General features: G+C 31.3%; 2 protein-coding genes across 4 annotated transcripts; one reads left to right on the top strand and one right to left on the bottom strand.

Annotated features, from left to right (window-relative positions):
• Positions 1-4,613: 4,613 nt before the first annotated feature.
• Positions 4,614-10,393, bottom strand: LOC119633786 (gamma-tubulin complex component 2 homolog). 3 transcript variants are annotated; one of them, XM_038027528.1, is made up of 12 exons: positions 10,218-10,393; positions 9,934-10,086; positions 9,724-9,868; positions 9,071-9,661; positions 8,877-9,005; positions 8,551-8,804; positions 7,993-8,483; positions 7,768-7,939; positions 7,521-7,695; positions 7,011-7,157; positions 6,664-6,768; positions 4,614-4,948 (listed from the first exon to the last, which is right to left on the bottom strand). In XM_038027528.1, the coding sequence occupies exons 1-12, from the start codon at positions 10,280-10,282 to the stop codon at positions 4,721-4,723; spliced, it is 2,655 nt and encodes an 884-aa protein (XP_037883456.1). In that variant the 5' UTR covers positions 10,283-10,393; the 3' UTR covers positions 4,614-4,720. The 3 variants fall into 3 exon arrangements, with proteins under 3 accessions (XP_037883456.1, XP_037883466.1, XP_037883473.1); XM_038027538.1 differs by lacking the exon at positions 6,664-6,768 and having other exon boundaries at positions 10,218-10,392; XM_038027545.1 differs by lacking the exon at positions 10,218-10,393 and having other exon boundaries at positions 4,615-4,948; positions 9,724-9,864; positions 9,934-10,025.
• Positions 10,394-11,373: 980 nt separating this feature from the next.
• Positions 11,374-13,425, top strand: LOC119636338 (vacuolar protein sorting-associated protein 33A). The gene is made up of 3 exons (XM_038031645.1): positions 11,374-12,692; positions 12,760-12,891; positions 12,955-13,425. The coding sequence occupies exons 1-3, from the start codon at positions 11,430-11,432 to the stop codon at positions 13,354-13,356; spliced, it is 1,797 nt and encodes a 598-aa protein (XP_037887573.1). The 5' UTR covers positions 11,374-11,429; the 3' UTR covers positions 13,357-13,425.
• Positions 13,426-17,772: the final 4,347 nt, after the last annotated feature.

The raw sequence follows: 17,772 nt of genomic DNA, 5'->3' as shown, positions 1-17,772 counted from the left end.
CAGAAAAATTAATTAAAATTAGCAAAATTTGGATCACATAAATCTATGTTTTAGAACCCCAAGATATATATATATATATATATGCAGGGGTTATCATGAAAAGCAAGTTTCTAGGTTTTTATGACGTAAACTGAAAAATAATAAATTATCTGGGAAGTTAATTAAGTATGCTTGTGATGTTTTGACCATCGTCCGCAATGCGAGCTTTCGAGCGAAAAGCATGCCTTTGCATCAAACAAGAGGGTACAACTGATATAAAGTATTTAATAGTCAGTTTTGCCCGGCTATAGCATTCCTACTAGCTTATTAAGAAGAAAAATTTTCCTTTTTCAATCATAACTTACACACCCTACATTCAAATATTATGCTCCAAACAATATATGATTTTTTTCTTTCAATTCGCATTTGAATCAATTACACTGTGTACACTGCGCGGAACTTCTCGGAATATAAATAATTAAAGCCAGCCGTATTCAACTATAGTTTTCATAGTTTTTACTTGAACTTTCCGCTTGAAATCTTTCAACCATTATTATTGCTTGCATCGTGTTAGAACTTCAAAGTGCAACTGCTGATCAATTACATAATAATATGAACCTTTTAATTGATTAACACAAATATCTCGTTTGCAATGTTCCAATATATACACAATGCACTTGTGCATTAGGGACGAAGGTATATGCAGCAGATTCAGTTGTTTATCTTTTAAGCTTATTTACGACAAGCCTTCCTGTTACGGATTGTACGAAAAAGTTTTTCCTCAATAACACTATGAAAATATCAAGGATCTGATGTTATTAACATTAGGTTCAATATTTATTATTGCAATCATCGATAGCTTAATAGTCTTAATAGTGAGACTACTTTTTAAGTAGCATTATAATTGGATCACACATGCTAGCAACTTGTAAAATTTGCACCAGATTACTTGCACTAAACTTACGGATCTAGTTTTCCACATCTCGTAAATACATTTTTAATGATAGCGTATCTACTGCAAGGACCATCGGTGGAAAAAGACCTGAAAAATATTTGCACATAACTGTCTGTAAATATCTACACTACATACTATGTATATATGTATATATATATGTGTGTGTGTATATACATCATGCAAGTATCTATACTGTTAGTTAGATATTCTATCGTCCATTCAATCCATATCGAACGATATCAAACTATGTATTTAAAATGCATTTGCCAAAATTGAAGAAATGATTGGAGAGAGAAAACGAAACGACAGAAACACAAAAAAAAAATAGTTATGTCCGCTTCAAAAAAAAAAAAAAAAACAAAAAAAAAAGAAGAAGATGCATTGTACATGAATTAAACAAAGTTTCTCATTTAAGATTTTCGTCATTGACCGAAATTTCTTTACAATTTCTCTTCATATACTTGAGATGTAAAATCTGAAAAGTGTATCTGCCCGAGATCATAGGTTCGTAAGAAAATATCAAGCTTTGTTGCTGGACTCTCTAGAGGGAATAAAAGATTTTCAAAACGCTAAAGGTATCTGAAAAAGATTGGAAACAAATCAAAATGCATACCATCCCATATAATGATCCGAGTTATAAAATAGCGAGAGAGCGTAATGATATTCATTTTTCGTTTGATCCCTCAATCTCCCCAACTAAGTGCATGTTACAGTTGGTTTGGTGATGAAATCATTTCGGAAATTTCGGAAAATTTTCCAATTACTTTCTTTCCACGCGTTCGTACGTTCCAGTCTTCAGTTTGCAATTTTTGAAAATTACTTTCGTGCATTTTAACGCAATGCTTAATAGCATTGATGGGTTAAAAATAGGATAATATCGCGCAAAGCCTACAAATTGCAAGAGTTTTTAAATTAAGGCTTAACTAATGCATTATTTGAAGAAGCATCGTATTGCTGCCCATCCAAGTTCAATTTATTATATCGAGAAAGGCATCTTGAGATACTTCAAAATTGTGTTACGATGTTGAATTGTCTAAGAAACGTCAAGTTGTGCATACGCATCTTATTCATTCAACAGAAAGCCACTTGAGATAACCTAATCTCAGATATTTGTTATCTTTTAACAAACGCATGGACCCATAGACCATACATAATTTTTAAATTTAATTTGATGTCGATGAGGAAAACATTATTCAGTTCATTCAGTTTTTAAAATGATAATGATTGTAATATATAACCTCTAATAAAATCCCTGATAAGAAATTTAATTTTGCCAATTATGGGTTACGTCAGTTCACATTTTGGTACACCTGCCGTATGAAAAGCGTGATAATGTATGTTACGAAAATGAATAGAAATTTATATTAAGCAAGTTTAAGTAAAATATTAAAAGTTAAACGAATTTCTGAAAGTCCTACTATCCATGAGAAGTCTTATATGGAATGGGATCCTAGAAACAGGCCCATGTGATTCAAGTTTCGTCCACATGTAAATTTGTGTTCAAAGTATAGGTCGCAATTTTTGAGATATTTCGAAGAAACTTGGTAAAATGTATTCGACGTGTTGTGACCCAAGGACGAACGCTATTTAAAATTTTTCGGATCGGTCCACTTTTTTGACCAAAATTGTAATTGTCAAAAATTTCCCAGCAAATGTGCCTAAGTAATAGTATTTGGGCATTCTAAATTGGTATGGAAACTTTGGACCGGTTGTGGCAAATTTTTGAACCCCTTCTCATATAACGAAAACTAAAGTTCGTGCGACCAAAAACGTATCATTTTCAATACCTAATGATGAAAATTATATCATAATAGTAATTTACCATAAATAAATTAAATGTACCAAGCATGGACATACTCGACCTATTTTATGGATCCTAATAAGAATTTTTACGCAAATTGACCCTTTATAGAGCAATAAAGTCAAAGTTTTAGTATGTGGTGATGAAAATTGACTCAAAAATGGGCTTAGATTGTACTCTCCAAAATTTGGACCATCTATGCCTATTTTTGAGTCCCACCCTATGTAAGGCTTGAACTTGTCCTACATTCAATACGCTCAGGAAAAATTTGCCTTTATATAGAAGCAAGATATAATTTTTGAGTTCTAGAATAAACATAAGAATTGCGTTAGACAATGTGGTATAGGGCATATAACAATCGCCCTTGCCCGGCTATAATGTTCTTACTTGTTTTTACTTATATAAAGTTTTAGAATAGAATACAAACGTCCTTACATAGAAGACGATAAGCTTATAAAACACAGTTGCAATGCTACACGGTATAAATTTCGAGTAGTATAGGACGATTACAAAAGACAATCGTATATGTACATATTTCGCGGGATTTTTGCTCAATTACTTCGAATAAGAAAGATCCCGAACTTTATTGCACCTGGAATATTCCTGATTTTCTGTTTGACAGAAGTGACAGCATATGTAGATAATCGATTTTAAATTACTCAGACAGCGGAATCTCTGCTTCACGAGCCGTATGGCAGGTGGCCCTACCTTGCTACCTATCTTGCTTCAGCCAGCTACATTTCATTACGCATCGATTTATCATATTAGAATACGAGGTAATTACTACGCGAGCCCGAAAACCGCATCAACTTGTCATTCGTTGTAGTTGGAGGGAGCGTTCTACCATTTCGGCTGATTTTTTGGCTCATCAAGATGTCACAGTTGCTTTTAGTTGCTTACATATCCAGAGAGGTGAAAATGACTCTCACCACGAAGTATAATTTTATTCAAAACATCGCTTGATTCCACGTCCTAAACAAAGGGTTCCCGATGCAATCGTCTGCGGATCGCAAACACACCCAGCGATCTGTCGAAAAGGATGATTGAGTCAAGCGATCATTCGACGTTGGCAACCGTAAACCCAAGCCCGTAATTATCGTGCTCTACGTTATGTTCTTTCGTAAGCTCAGCACGTTGCACCAACAGTGCGAAATTGAGAGAAACTCCGCCTTTTTTGAACGGGGATTTCATGCTTAAAATTCATAGCGATATCAAGTTCCAAATATCTGTGAAGATTACGAATTTTTCATAAGAAAAACTTTTTTTACATTTTCTGATATAAATCATTAACCATTTAAAATTTCCCAAATTCCTGATCATCAACAGAGGATGGCGAATTGGGTCCTTCGTCTATTACGATATGGCACTACCTTTGTCCGAAATAAAATAAACGAATAAATGACAGAAAAGCCAAGTGATCTATGTTTTATGGCACACCATCAACTAACGTGCATCCACTTTTATATTCATCATCAATGGATAATGTATTTTCATTTTGTCTAGTCGTTTGCAATAACCCGAAGGGGGGGTTCAAAATTCTCAGTGAACCATATATATATTATTGACAATCGTTAAATTCTAAATTGATTGAATCGATCGAGCGTGTCCGTCTGTCCGTCTAATCGTCTATGTAATATCTTGGACAGACATTGATAAGCATTGAAACTTTTTGCACGTAAGTTGATAAAGATAGAAAAACATCTCTGCTTTCTTTATATTAAAACAAAAAAAAAAGATGGAAAAAAGAAAGCCACGCCCATTCAATATTCAATATTTGCCTATCTTTTTAATCTTTCCGAGAATAAAAGCGATTAGAGACGAGTCTATTGGCGAACATGTAAACTAAAAATATTTATTTAAAGGATAGTATTACAAATAAGAGAACAAGTAAAAATGGAAAAACAATACGTACAAAAGGAAATTATTTTTTTGTAAATTAGCATAAACTGTTTTGATTTCGGCGGTATTAAATGAAACGAATATTCTCAACGATGTGTCATTAAGGCATCTTTTGCACATAACTTATCCATTTGTTCATTATAGAATGAATTGAAATTAATCCGATGCACCAGATTAATGAAACGATCTGATGGATTATCCGAAGCTACATCATTTATCTGTTTCAGTAAGCCAATGAGAAGCGCGGTGAATTCAAGATCGAAACGTTTTACGCGTTCCGAGAAGGTGTCCGTAGGCGCTAATGATGTCTCCGACTGCAAAAAGAATAATTGTATATACGTTATTATGCAATAGCTTGGTCGAAACAAATGTTTGATTTATTAAGTACAATACATTGCATTTTTTTTTTTTTTTTTTTTTTGTTGAAAGAATTAACAAAATTACAAGACAGATTTCTTTACGTATACGTAATTCGTTTTTTATGTGCAAACAAAATTGATAATGAAAGCTAAAAAGAAAGTACAAAATTTTTATTCACTTTATGATTGATTTCGAGTCCCATTAACGAGTCTCATTGATTGCGAACGTGTTAGTAAGCAACATTTTCTACATAAAGCATATTCTACGTAGAACATGGCCGTATATTCATGATAGATGGAGTCTCAAGCCCACCATTAATAGAAGATGACATAATTGACTTAATAAATTTAACAAAAGGCGATCAACATTTTTCAATGGACTAAAGGAATTACACCTATGAAAAGGCAGTGCGCCTATCTTTTATCCATTTTATTTATAAATCCATATCTATATGACTAAATGGTTAATCATAATCATATAGATTAGCTTCATATCGGCTGAAGAGTAAACGAAGGTAAATATTTTTTCTTTTATACCAAAAGCCGTGTGCATCGTACTCATTCTCCTTGGAAAAGCTGCTCCCTGGTGAAAAAGCTTGCAATGTTTTCAAGGCCATCAAATATAAAAATATGTATATATATATATATAATCTTTTTATTTTAAAATTATTAATTTAATTATGAACAAGTAACAACATTTGAATGGGTCACGGGCGATCATTTAATACCCTGCAACACCCCAAATATATAAAGAGAATTTTCCAAAATAAGTTGTTATATTGGAAGCGAACTATTTTGCATCGAAATTGCGGCATGTAGGTTAAACAAAGGAAAAGTGGATGGATAGACAGATTCGGAAACTAATTCTGAATCGATCGGCTCTCTTCAAATTTTTTTGTTGCATACATTCACACAAACTTAATATACTCTTATATCACAATTGGTGTAGGGCATAAAAATTGCACACAATAAGTTCTCGCGGCCTTTCCCTTTTTTTAATATGTTTGATATATTACTACTAATAAATATATAATCATGTGTATATATTTTAAAACAAAGCTCCAAATTATTATTGCATACATATTATTACCGATAGCAGATCCTACTCAATTCTCAAAATGTTTTCTTATTACCTGTTAAAAATTACTGAATGTAATATAGAAGTTTTAAAATAATTCAATTGCATCTACGGATCTAATGGGAAAAATTTTGCAAACAAAATCACAAAAAACTTTTTAAGCAATGATAATAAATAGTATTAGGCCGGCTCTTGCGATCCGAGTAAATTTATCATTTATTGTATTAATATTTTAAAATGCTCTTTAAAAATATAATTAACAAGAAAAAAAAAAATAAATAAATATATATATATATATATATATATAATTAACCAAAAAAAAAAAAAAAAAAAAAAAATTATACATATATAAAGTCAAATTTGAATCATTACAAAAATAAACATGCATAAGCCAGATATTGTGTACGTTTTTATATCAAAAGCTAGATTATTATATAATTTTTGTTTTTACATTAAACAGAAAATCTATTGTAAGTAGTACAAGGCGATAATTTCAATGTAAACGTTTTTATTTTATTTATTTATTTATTTTTGTTTTGATGAATAATGAGTTTTACAATATACGAGAATAGATGTGCATAAGTTATTATACCTGCTTCTGATTTGAAAAATCAAGTTCTGAATCTGAATTATCCTCATCATTACTATCGCAAACCATTGAAGTGAGCTCAGCATCAAGAAATAATCGTTGCGACTTCTTTATTTATTTATTTATTTTTTTTTTTTTGTTTTGGTTTTAAGAAATAAAATTGAAAATTAAGCAATATAAATCGGAAATTTTCAGAAAATATGCCATTTAATTAGAAATTGCTTAAAATGATGCAAAAAAAAAAACGAAAGTGTGAATAAAGGAAATCTTACGCCAAAAATTTATCCAAATTTTACAAAAAATAATAGATTTTGAATGAAAAAAAAATATTTTTTTTAAATTGAACTTACTTGAATAAATTCACAAAATTTCAGGCATATGTTGGACATTTTAAAGATGGAACGATTCAGGGTTGTAGTATCAGTTAGCATGCAATTTTTCAAACACGAATCCAGGAAATCTTGATGGAACGATAATACTTCATCGACATTTTCAACCTTAAATAACGAAAAAGTTTTAGACTAATTAATGTGCAAATAATAACTCTTAACATCATATTTGCTACTTGAAGAAAAGAATATCTGTACTCCTCTCCATTAATGATAATTAAAAGTTAACAAATAAATCGTTGTTTCCTTGCTATGAAATATTTATCTAATAAAAGCGAATGCATCAGTTATCGAATTGGACTTAATACCCCCTACATACTTTTACAAATGAAAATCATTACATTATTACGTTTACGTTGAAAAGGACAACGTTCAAGGTAATCGCTTTAATCAAGAAATACATAATATTTCGTTGAAGAGAATTTTTTGTTAAGTTTTTAGCTTTTATCATAATCAACACTGTATACTTACTTTATTCATATTTTGTATAAATAAATGCCAGTTTGGTTCGATAACTTCTACCATCATATAGTATTCAAGATTTTGTACAGCGTTCATCATTCGTTGCCGTAAAGTAAAAGCCGATCGATAAAGTTCAGCGGCTTGCGGCGAAAACTTTTTCGCTATAGAATTCTCTTTCCAAATTCTACAAATAAAAATGAAAAGGTTTAAAATGAATATCGCCATCGAACTATTCGTCGCTGTTATGTACGCCTACTTGCATAACTGTCTCTCTACATGTTTGCAATAGAAAAGTTGACGAAATAACATTTGATATTTAGAAATCGCTATATGATTTAGGACTAACGACACCGGCCACTTAACCTCATATCGAAATGCGAAACACTCCAACCCGTTAAGATCTAAACGGTCATGACTTAACCAATATTCTGAGAGAATGAGGAGATCACAATTAGTAAGTAAAAAATAAATTATGATTTACCTTCCTCATTGTTCATGATTTTCGACATTTGTGTCACCAAATCATAGGTCAAAAGTTCACAATGAACATCATCTTTATAGGGGTCATGCTTAGCTGATGAGAGACGCAAAGTAAGACCTAATAAATTCTCCAATTTCATGGGCAACACCTTATCGACATTCTTGGCCAACTCCTCCTCGCAAGCATCCATAAATTCGGTGATAAAGTCACCTTGTTGCAATAGCAAATAACGTTTGACCGACATCAAATGACCCATTAAATCATTCTCTTTAAGTAACACTTCAAGTAAATTTTTCGAAGCAAATCGATAAGCGTTCTGTATAACGGCAATATGATTTTGATTGGTTGGTGAAAATTGTAAGTCCATAGTCTGCGGAAGAGTTACTTTCTTGCCACACTGACGTATTACATTTAAGTATTTGCCCGTACGTAAGATAATATCGGACACTTTGTCCAAAAAACATGGTATTCGCTCACGACGTACTGTATAACTGAAATCATAAATCGTTCCTAAAAATTCTTTAACAATATTAATAATATTTGTGCGTGTTTAATAACCGTTTCTCCCAGTAATCCGACGAATAATGTTCTGGCAATTCCTCTCGGCGAATGACTTCGTTATCTTCCACTAGAAATTCCTGCTGCGGATCGTTAATAGCTCCCTTTTGAATCCACAATTGCAAGATATTCATATATGGAACAGCAGCACGTTGCGTCAATTGAATCATAAATCGCTGAGATTCCTCATCGCCGGTCAAGGCACTTATCTGATTGAATAGTAAAGTTAATGCATGTCCTCCATGCAAATCATTCTTATGAAAAGAAAGTTAAAAATTTTACATGTTAAATAAGGTTCTATTTTTTTTTTTTTATATTTTAATTACCGTTACAATAAGTGACACAGCTCCGGCCAGTACTTCCATCGTATTCAAAGTAGGACGAATATAGAACAACATTTTGTGTAAAGTTAAATTTCCAGCATTCAACTCCGCCTCTAATTGAGCCAACAGTAGCTAAAATTATAAATATTATTATTAAAAGCAATTTCTCGAATATAAAATTTGATTGAATTACTCACATAATAATCATGTATTAGATTATTCAAGGCTTCGCTTAATGCTTGTAACACTTGGCTGCATTGTGTGAATGTTGTCTTTTGTATAAATTTTTGTATGCAAGTGTAATGGGAAGCAAGCGGTAATATTTCTTGAGCAATATCGCGCAAAGAGCTGTGAATTTGTTCGGATACCTTAAATTTTAATGATATTGCCCTACCGACACTTTCACCCTCGAAGAGATTCGCAGTAGGGGTTATATAGGAACCACGCATACCCGTTAAACAATAAATTAAATCGTATAACAGTAAATTTTCTTGACTGTTAATGGGTATAGCGGCAATATTGCTTTGTTGAAATTGAAAATTATCCATATTATGAAATTCCCATAAACTGTCCGGGTTATGATCCGTTCTGACAGCTGGATATAATCCTGCATTCCCCAAGGAAGTTGTAGCGGACGTATTAGTGGCCGGAGCAGCAGCTGTAATACTATTGGATGAAGTTAATGACAAAGGAGCTGCAGCCAATAAACCCAGACTAACTATCGCATTGTTATTCTGAGATACGCGACTTAAACCACCACTGGCAGCTTGAACAACACGTTCTTTTATCTAGAATTTTTATAATTATATGCTAACGCTAGTAGTGCTAATAGTACTTTGCAAAGACTTACCTCTAAAACTGATTCCGAAGCATCCAACATATTTTTGCTGAGCAATGGTGTGGAGGATACTAGTTCCTTTTTACGCATCGACTGCATTATGTTGACATCAGAATAGCAATTAAGAAAATTTATTAAACAATAAAATGGATCCTTTCTAAGACATAAAAACATTAATAACAATCATAGAAATAAATACGATTTACATATATTTGAACTTACTTTTCTAAAAGTTTAGCAGTTTCTTGCAAATTTTCCAATGCTTTGGGCTGATTTTTTGCTAATATCTCCAGAATCTTTAAAAGCTTTCGATTGTTACGCTTCTCTTTAACTGTACGAAATTCCTTAAGAACATCATCTGCTGTGAAATTAGCTCTGTAATTGATAAAATATTATGTTTTCAAAAAATAGCGATTCTAAGTAACTAGATCCAAACGCTTAAATTAAGCCTTAAATACGATGTTGTTAATTGCCCCACATAGATACATAGAAAGTGCTAAACTTACTTTGAATGTTGAATGAGTTTCTTCAGCGTGACCCTTATTGGATCTTTCGTTGCTGGATCACTCATTTTCAACAGCAGTTATTCTTGTTTATTTGTTTCTATAATTTAACTGTAAATTTTTTTTACTCTATACCTAATTTGTTTTTCCAATAACAAAACAAAAAGAACAAATTATCGAACCTTTTGGCTCTCGTCGTTATTCTCAATTCCCATTCAGTTTTATTATTATTGTGAATTACAAACGATAGGGTGTAGTTAAAGCACATTATCATAAAAACCACTGCACATTTTGTTACTGTAAAAGCAATACCATGTGTAGTTTGTTTTTGCAAATCTGTTATCGTGTGTATTTTGTTGTCGCAATTTCTTTTTAATAATCTTTAAAATTGTTACTATCGCAAACTTAAGAAATCTACTTTTTCAAATTTCCTTTTCTTCCCATTTTTTTTTTTACTTTAAAACGGCTTAATCATTCCAAACAATAAATACATCACTGCATCATTGTATAACTAAATGTCAAAACATGCATTGGCCTACGCATAATTGAAATAGTTGAACAATGCAAATGCTACCGTTGTATCTTTCCCATTATTTGTCAATCTCTACCTGGTCTTTAAGATCATACCAGATTTATAAATTGCAAATATTTGCTAAATTTTAAAATTTCAGCGTTCATGACTTTTAACAAGCAAAACATAATTATTTGATTAATATTTTGGACTTTGCAGTACTTACTTTGGTTATTCGCATTCACCAAAAAAAAAAAATTTCATTGTAATAAAGGAAGCAAAAAATTAAATTTAATTGAATTGAAATAAAATGAAATTAAATTATTTAAAATAAAATAATAATTAAATTTTAGTATAATATTTTTTAATTTTCTTTCTTCTTTTGCTTTAAACAAACATTTTTAAAGAAATTTTTCACGCTATTAATTTTTGCACTTTTGCACCATTAACGTTTCTATAAACAAACGCCACCCTCATATGATTTCCCCTTAGGAAGGCACGCAAGCTATGTGTTTGACTAATTTCGCGTTACGCATCATTCACAATGTATAACGTATTTATTGTATTAAAACCCAACTTAATATAGTTTATGACATTTATGTTTAAGTTTTGCTATTGTAACTTGTCAATCAAAATCATGAAGAAGACGATCGGAATATTGCAAGTACGAAAGTCTATTAGATTTATTTTTTTATTGTGATAAGATGTTTTCATATTTGCAAAGGCAACGTGTCAACCTTCAGCTTTTACAAGAATCATCATGTAGAGAATTGGTGCATTTACTAGAGAAAATAGAGGGTAACAAGGCAATTGTGTTAGATGATGCCTTACTAGGTCCTATTGGCTTAATAGCTTCACCAAGTCTCTTCTCAGATAGAGGAATTAAATTATTGAAATTGGATAAGGAAACTCGTTTCCCTAGAGATGCAACGAATATCATTTATATTATTCGAACTCAAATAAAACTTATGGATATCATAGTCAGTCATGTGTTGCGCACTAAGGAAAAAGGTCGGCTATTTCATATTTTCTTTGTGCCAAGACGTTCGTGTTTATGTATTAAACATTTGGAAAATAAGAACGTCTATGGAAGTTTTGGACAATTGGAAGAATTACCTTGGAATTTTTATCCACTCGATTTTGATATTTTGTCTATGGAAAATGCTACAACTTTTCGCGACATCGCGGTTGATGGTGATCCTACAGTATTGTATCAGGCGGCCATTGGCCTAGTGCAATTGCAACGCATTTATGGGCGTATACCGAAAATTTACGGTAAGGGTAGCATGTCGCAAGGCGTATGGGATCGAGCAAAACAATTAGGAGCTGAAGAGAAATTACTTTTCAATGGCGAGAAAGGCATTATTGATCAAATAATCCTGTTCGATCGTTCCATCGATTTTTTAAGTACATTTGCTACACAACTTACCTATGAAGGACTTATCGATGAATTTTATGGCATACGACACAATCAATTAACTTTACCAGCTGAATTGTTCGCAAATCGTGGTGAAGACGATGTTTCCCCTGCACATTTGACCGCGGAAAAGAAGACTATTATACTCAATTCAGGAGAAAAATTATATGCAGAATTGCGCAATAAAAATTTCAACGAAGTAGGTAGAATATTAGCTCGCAACGCCAAAGAGATTAGTGCTCAAATGAATGCCAGTACTCAAGACAAATCGGTACATGATATGAAATTGTTGGTTGATAAATTGCCTGTTCTACTCGCTCAAAAGCAATCAGTGGCCGTTCACACAACTATTGGCGAAATTATACGGAAGCGTTTAGACGCTTATGAATTTACAGATGATCTGACAGCCGAACAAGAGTTCATGATGTGTGAAGATATCGAAAGGCCCAGTACTTATATAGAAGATTTGATGGCAAAAAAATCTGAATTGAAAAGTGTATTAAGATTAATATGCATGCAATGTGCAGCCGCTTCCGGTTTTAAAGAGAAGGTAAATGATGCAAAGTGCAATACGCATTACCTACACAAACGGGGATAAAACAATACAATTTTTAAAGGTTTTGAATTACTATAAACGTGAGTTAGCTCATGTGTATGGTTTGGAAGTGCTCCTAAAAGTTAGCAATTTGGAAAAAGCTGGCGTTTTATATACACAAAGCGAATCCCGGGCTTATGCAGTACTACGTAAAGTATGTAAAATCCCGAAAAAAAAAATATATATATTTTATATTTAAATTGCACTTTCGTTTAAGACGCTAAATTTGACGGTTGACGACGCTGTGGAAATCGAACCAAAAGATATTAGTTACGTTCACAGTTTCTATGCTCCACTTACAGCACGTATTGTAGAGCTTTCGTTGAAACCTCTAGGCTGGCAATCATTAAAAAGTCAAATTAACAATTTGCCTGGACCAACATTTGAAGATTTTCAAGCGCAACTAATCGGCATTGGCGGCCGTCATACATCAACGCCCAGCGAAGGTTCTTCTCTAAACATTCCTCGTGTTGTCTTGGTATTTTTTGTCGGTGGTTGCACTTTTGCCGAAATCGCTGCTTTACGTTTTCTTGCTTGCCAAGAGGATAACAATGTCGAATTTGTTATAGCCACCACAAAAGTAATTAATAAGTATACATTTTTAGATAATTTAACGTAAAGTAACATAAAAAGCCTTTACTCTTTCTATAATATTTTTGTATTTTAAGATAAATTTCATTTATATATATGTATATATATATATATATATATATATATATATATATTCATCTGTATTTATATATAACCATCAATAAAAAAGGTTGAGATATACAATAACTGTTTTTAAAAATCTTTATGATAAGAAATACCTTTCCGGGGAAGTTAACTAGATTTGTAGGTCGTTCTTTTGGTTGACAGTTTTCAATAAATTTAACAAAGGATATGTCTTAGGCGTGTCACAGAGAGTTTGAAAAGAGATCGTGACAGATGAGTGGAGAGATATCTTATCTACTAAAATGATCAAATATCTGCAAGCGCTCAACTTTTGCCAGAGATTATATTCATGGCGACGTATTTTTTTCTAAAGCAACGTAAAACAAAACTTGACAGAAATTTTTCTATTAATTTTTAGCCCAAGAAATAAGTTCTTGAAGCACGTAAGAAGCACTCTTAGTGCTCTTCTCTATAGAAACAAAAACTAACACTATTTTTACTTCTCTATCTCTTGCCAATGCCAATAAATCTTAAACAAATGCCGTTGTTTTCGAACCTACGACCATTTAGTCGCTAACCGAGATTTTTTGCCTTCGGTCACTCAGGCGGATAGCTGGGAAAAATTTTGTTTATTAAATTTCTATTTTTTTAAAAGATATTAAAAAAATGTTATGATTATTTAATCGAAAGAGTTTGATCAAACTACCTCAAGATCCTGCATTGTCCAAGCTAAAATAAGCGAACAATGTTAAGAAAATACAGAAACCAGAAAATTTGTAAACATAGTGATGGGTAATATATCTGAAATGTTGTTTTCTGGCATGAACTGCGGCACATTAGAAGGCCAGAGATCCCACCCAACCAATCAATCATTTATACATTTTGGAACCAAGAATGAAAGATCAAAGTACATATTAAGCAAAAAAAAAAAATGTTAAAAGTAAACGAGATCTTTGGGAGACTATCGAAGCAGACATACATTTTAAATTATTATTTTGAATTATTATTATAATTTACCTGATATTTTGTACTCTATTTTCATCTCCGTAGAATATTCATTTCCTAGAAATGGTTTTTACTGCATACAACCGATGTAGGTCGAGTTTTTAATGTAGTTTAACATTTATAACTATCGAAGAGTACGCCATTTTCATCTTTTTTAATTTTCGTCGAAACCTTTCTTGTTGAATTTAATTTATATGAAGAGACCTTGAAATACCTATAATCATTTTTTTTCTCTAACTAATCCAGTTTTCGAAGATGTCGATGATATATACCTATTTCTACTAAAAGGTATCATATTGATGACCCAGCATTTCTGTCGACTTGTTACAGTCGCAAAAGTTAAGGTAAGAAGCTTGAATTTGACACAAATCTTCCTTGGTCAATCAAGAAACGAGTATCAAAAATATGATTGCGATCTGCCTATATACATATCAGTAAGTGATCATCGAAACGGCATTATGAATCTGGAAATATCACTAGGACGCAGCACATTAAACTTAAATTTGTACTCTAAATAATTGCAAGGCGAAAATTGACAAGCGAACTGATGATGCGTCTGAAAGTGAAAGAGAACTTGGCTATAAGGTCTCTGATATATTCAACGCACCCTACCCGGCACTTGTTTAATATTATTTACTTGAGCTGCGTCTAAGACTTGCCAAAAACGAGTACGCTCTTCTTATTTCATTATCTTAATAATTGCTTGAGCTATTTATGAATTTTTCACCCAAAATCGTTAACTTCATTTATATATTTAGTATATATTTTTGTTGTTTTGTTTTTTTTTTTGTTTGTTTTTTTTTTTTTTTTTACTAGTATCATATGTTAAATCGATTCTGTCTTGCATTTTATATATTTATTTATATATTTATTATATATAAATACATATGTATATTATTTATATATTTCTATACATAAATATATATGTATGCGTATGTATATACATATATATGTGTATATACATATATGTATATATATATATATATATATATAAATATATATAAATATATAAATAAATAAATATATATATATATATAAATAATTACATAATTATTTTAATTAATTTATTTATTTAATAATTGTATTAAAAACTTAAAAAATAATGTTTGGGTACATGATGATAATAATAATAATAATAATAATAATAATAATTATAACATAGAAAACTTTGATTAATATTATGTTTATGCCTACTTTTATACAGTTTTTTTTTTTAATGCTGTTCATTAAAGTTTTTATTTATTATTTATTTATTTATTTTTTTTCAATTAGAAATTCTAAATCATAAGTAAAGTATTTTGAAAATGGATTTTTATCTATTTATAAAATTTTTAATATATATATTTTTTTTTTCATTATCTGAACTTTTTTTCTTACATTATATAAATTATTACCGTATAAAGGGGTACTTGTTAGCGAAAAACCCTATCGATTTTATTATTTTTATTAATTTTTATATTTCATAATTTAAAAAAAAAAAAAAAAATCTCTCTAAGCTTTTACAGTTATTTTAATCAAACCAAATGTAAACCAATCAATTATTTTTATAAGGAAAATCAACAAATTAACAACTGGATAAACGCAGACGAAAAACATTTTTTTTTTTTAAACAAATTCTTTAATACAAAAAAGGGTTAACATTAAACTTTGTTATTAATTGCTTTTTTTTCTTGTTGTTGTTGTTATTTTAATTGTTAATTTACAAATAATTTGCCAAATTTTTAATTTTAGTTATTCTATTTTTTAAGTTGTTTACTTAAGGAAATTTAAAACATAAAATTTTCTTATTCATGATACTAAAATGATGACTTGAGGGGTAGGGGGGGAAGGGGAGTATTAACTTATATATAGTTGGGGTGATGTTTATTGCAGTTGATTTTGTGTATGTCGTATGTTGAAAATTAATCGATAATTTTGGTGCAAGTAAGTGAAGTGCAAGGCGGGTAAGAAGAAGATTTTCCGCATTAACAAAGCTGAAAGAAATTTTTATTGCCCCGAAAATATTTTCACCTCTTCATTCTTATACATCAAGAGAACAAATCATTTTTCTAAGTCTCGGTCTTTTGTCCTGCAAACAGGACAAATTTTGTCTAAAATACTGCAAGATGCCATAATTATACGATATATATATTTTTGTTCTCCTATTAAGCGCTTGAAAGACGCTTTATCGATATCTTAAACAGGACTTTGTGAACGCATTTTTGGTATGTTTTTAAGCGTCTTTCATAGTCTCCGTACCGTTTGCATATAGATGCCTTTGGATTTATAACGATAAAGCGCTAAGCGGTTTTAGATAGACTTTTATTGCTTTTCCCTGACATGGATAGATCAAATATCTTAAAGAAATATTTTCAAAAGAGATTTCAAATTATAGGAAATTATATATCCGAATCTTCTTCTTATAATAAATGCTCTTGATAGGTTAACCCCGTTTGGTAGGTCCTGCGAGGCGTGAGAAGATTGATGAAAATTTAAATTTTATTTGCTAAGAAAAACGAAAAGAAGGCTTTCCTCAACAACATAAATTTCTTTATTTATAACCAATATATCATCAATCATAGGGACAAGTAGTGCTGAAGCTTTTGCTAACAAAATCAAAAGTTCAGCTATTGAATGTGTTCTCTCTCCACACTTCATCATACGCAGAATGGTAATATTAGATCAGTATATATTTACTTGGTTGCCAACAACAAGTGTGTAAAATGTCAGAAAAATGTCCATGCGTCCAGCAGTATCATCAAACCGTAACTAAACAATAGCAAGAGTAAATAGAATACAAGTCTTATTAAAAGTGAAAAAGAAACTTCCTCTCGCTCAGGGGGCAAGTCTTTCAGATCCGTCATCTCAAACTAATAGATTTGAACTATGAAATATTTCTTTTTTAGCTAACGAACTTGCCAAGCTTTGTTTCAGATCAATTTACTGTATAGTGTGTTCGTAGAGGGATGCGGAATTGATTAATATTTACTATAAGCTGTACTTTACATTCCTCTGCCACGTTGCGGGAATGTGTTCATGGACTGACCATGCCTATTTTCAAACCGGATTTATAGCCATTTATTAAGAAGACATAAACTTTGCTTTCAGTTTTTGCCCTTTCTAATCGTATTCCATTAAGGGACAACGGTCCGAAAAGCAGATCAAATTCTATGCACGTCGTCGTTACGTATTTTGGAGCAAGATAAACGGACGGTGAATTCCAGCAGACCTGCACGTTTTCGCTTAGTACGTGAAGTACTGATAAATAATTTCCACTACGTCTCTATTTAGATGACCATGACCAAAATATCAAATCGAGTAAATGTACAAAACTTTAGCTTTGAGTTCAAAACCAATATTGAACTAAGAGTTAATACAAATATATACCAGCATCGTC

The sequence above is a fragment of the Glossina fuscipes genome, unplaced genomic scaffold, assembly GCF_014805625.2.
Source record: "Glossina fuscipes isolate IAEA_lab_2018 unplaced genomic scaffold, Yale_Gfus_2 0, whole genome shotgun sequence".
NCBI lineage: Eukaryota > Metazoa > Arthropoda > Insecta > Diptera > Glossinidae > Glossina > Glossina fuscipes.
This window is presented reverse-complemented; position numbering and strand designations above follow the sequence as displayed.

Bases quoted from the DNA above. Each gene is read 5' to 3' on its own strand.
- LOC119633786 (XM_038027528.1), bottom strand. From the start codon at position 10,282: ATGAGTGATCCAGCAACGAAAGATCCAATAAGGGTCACGCTGAAGAAA. The intron at 7,940-7,992 runs GTAAATCATAAT...TCATTCTCTCAG, and splicing joins AATCATGAACAATGAGGAAG to AATATTGGTTAAGTCATGAC. The intron at 6,769-7,010 runs GTAAGTTCAATT...AAATAAATAAAG, and splicing joins AATTTTGTGAATTTATTCAA to AAGTCGCAACGATTATTTCT.
- LOC119636338 (XM_038031645.1), top strand. From the start codon at position 11,430: ATGTTTTCATATTTGCAAAGGCAACGTGTCAACCTTCAGCTTTTACAA. The intron at 12,693-12,759 runs GTAAATGATGCA...CAATTTTTAAAG, and splicing joins CTTCCGGTTTTAAAGAGAAG to GTTTTGAATTACTATAAACG. The intron at 12,892-12,954 runs GTATGTAAAATC...CTTTCGTTTAAG, and splicing joins CTTATGCAGTACTACGTAAA to ACGCTAAATTTGACGGTTGA.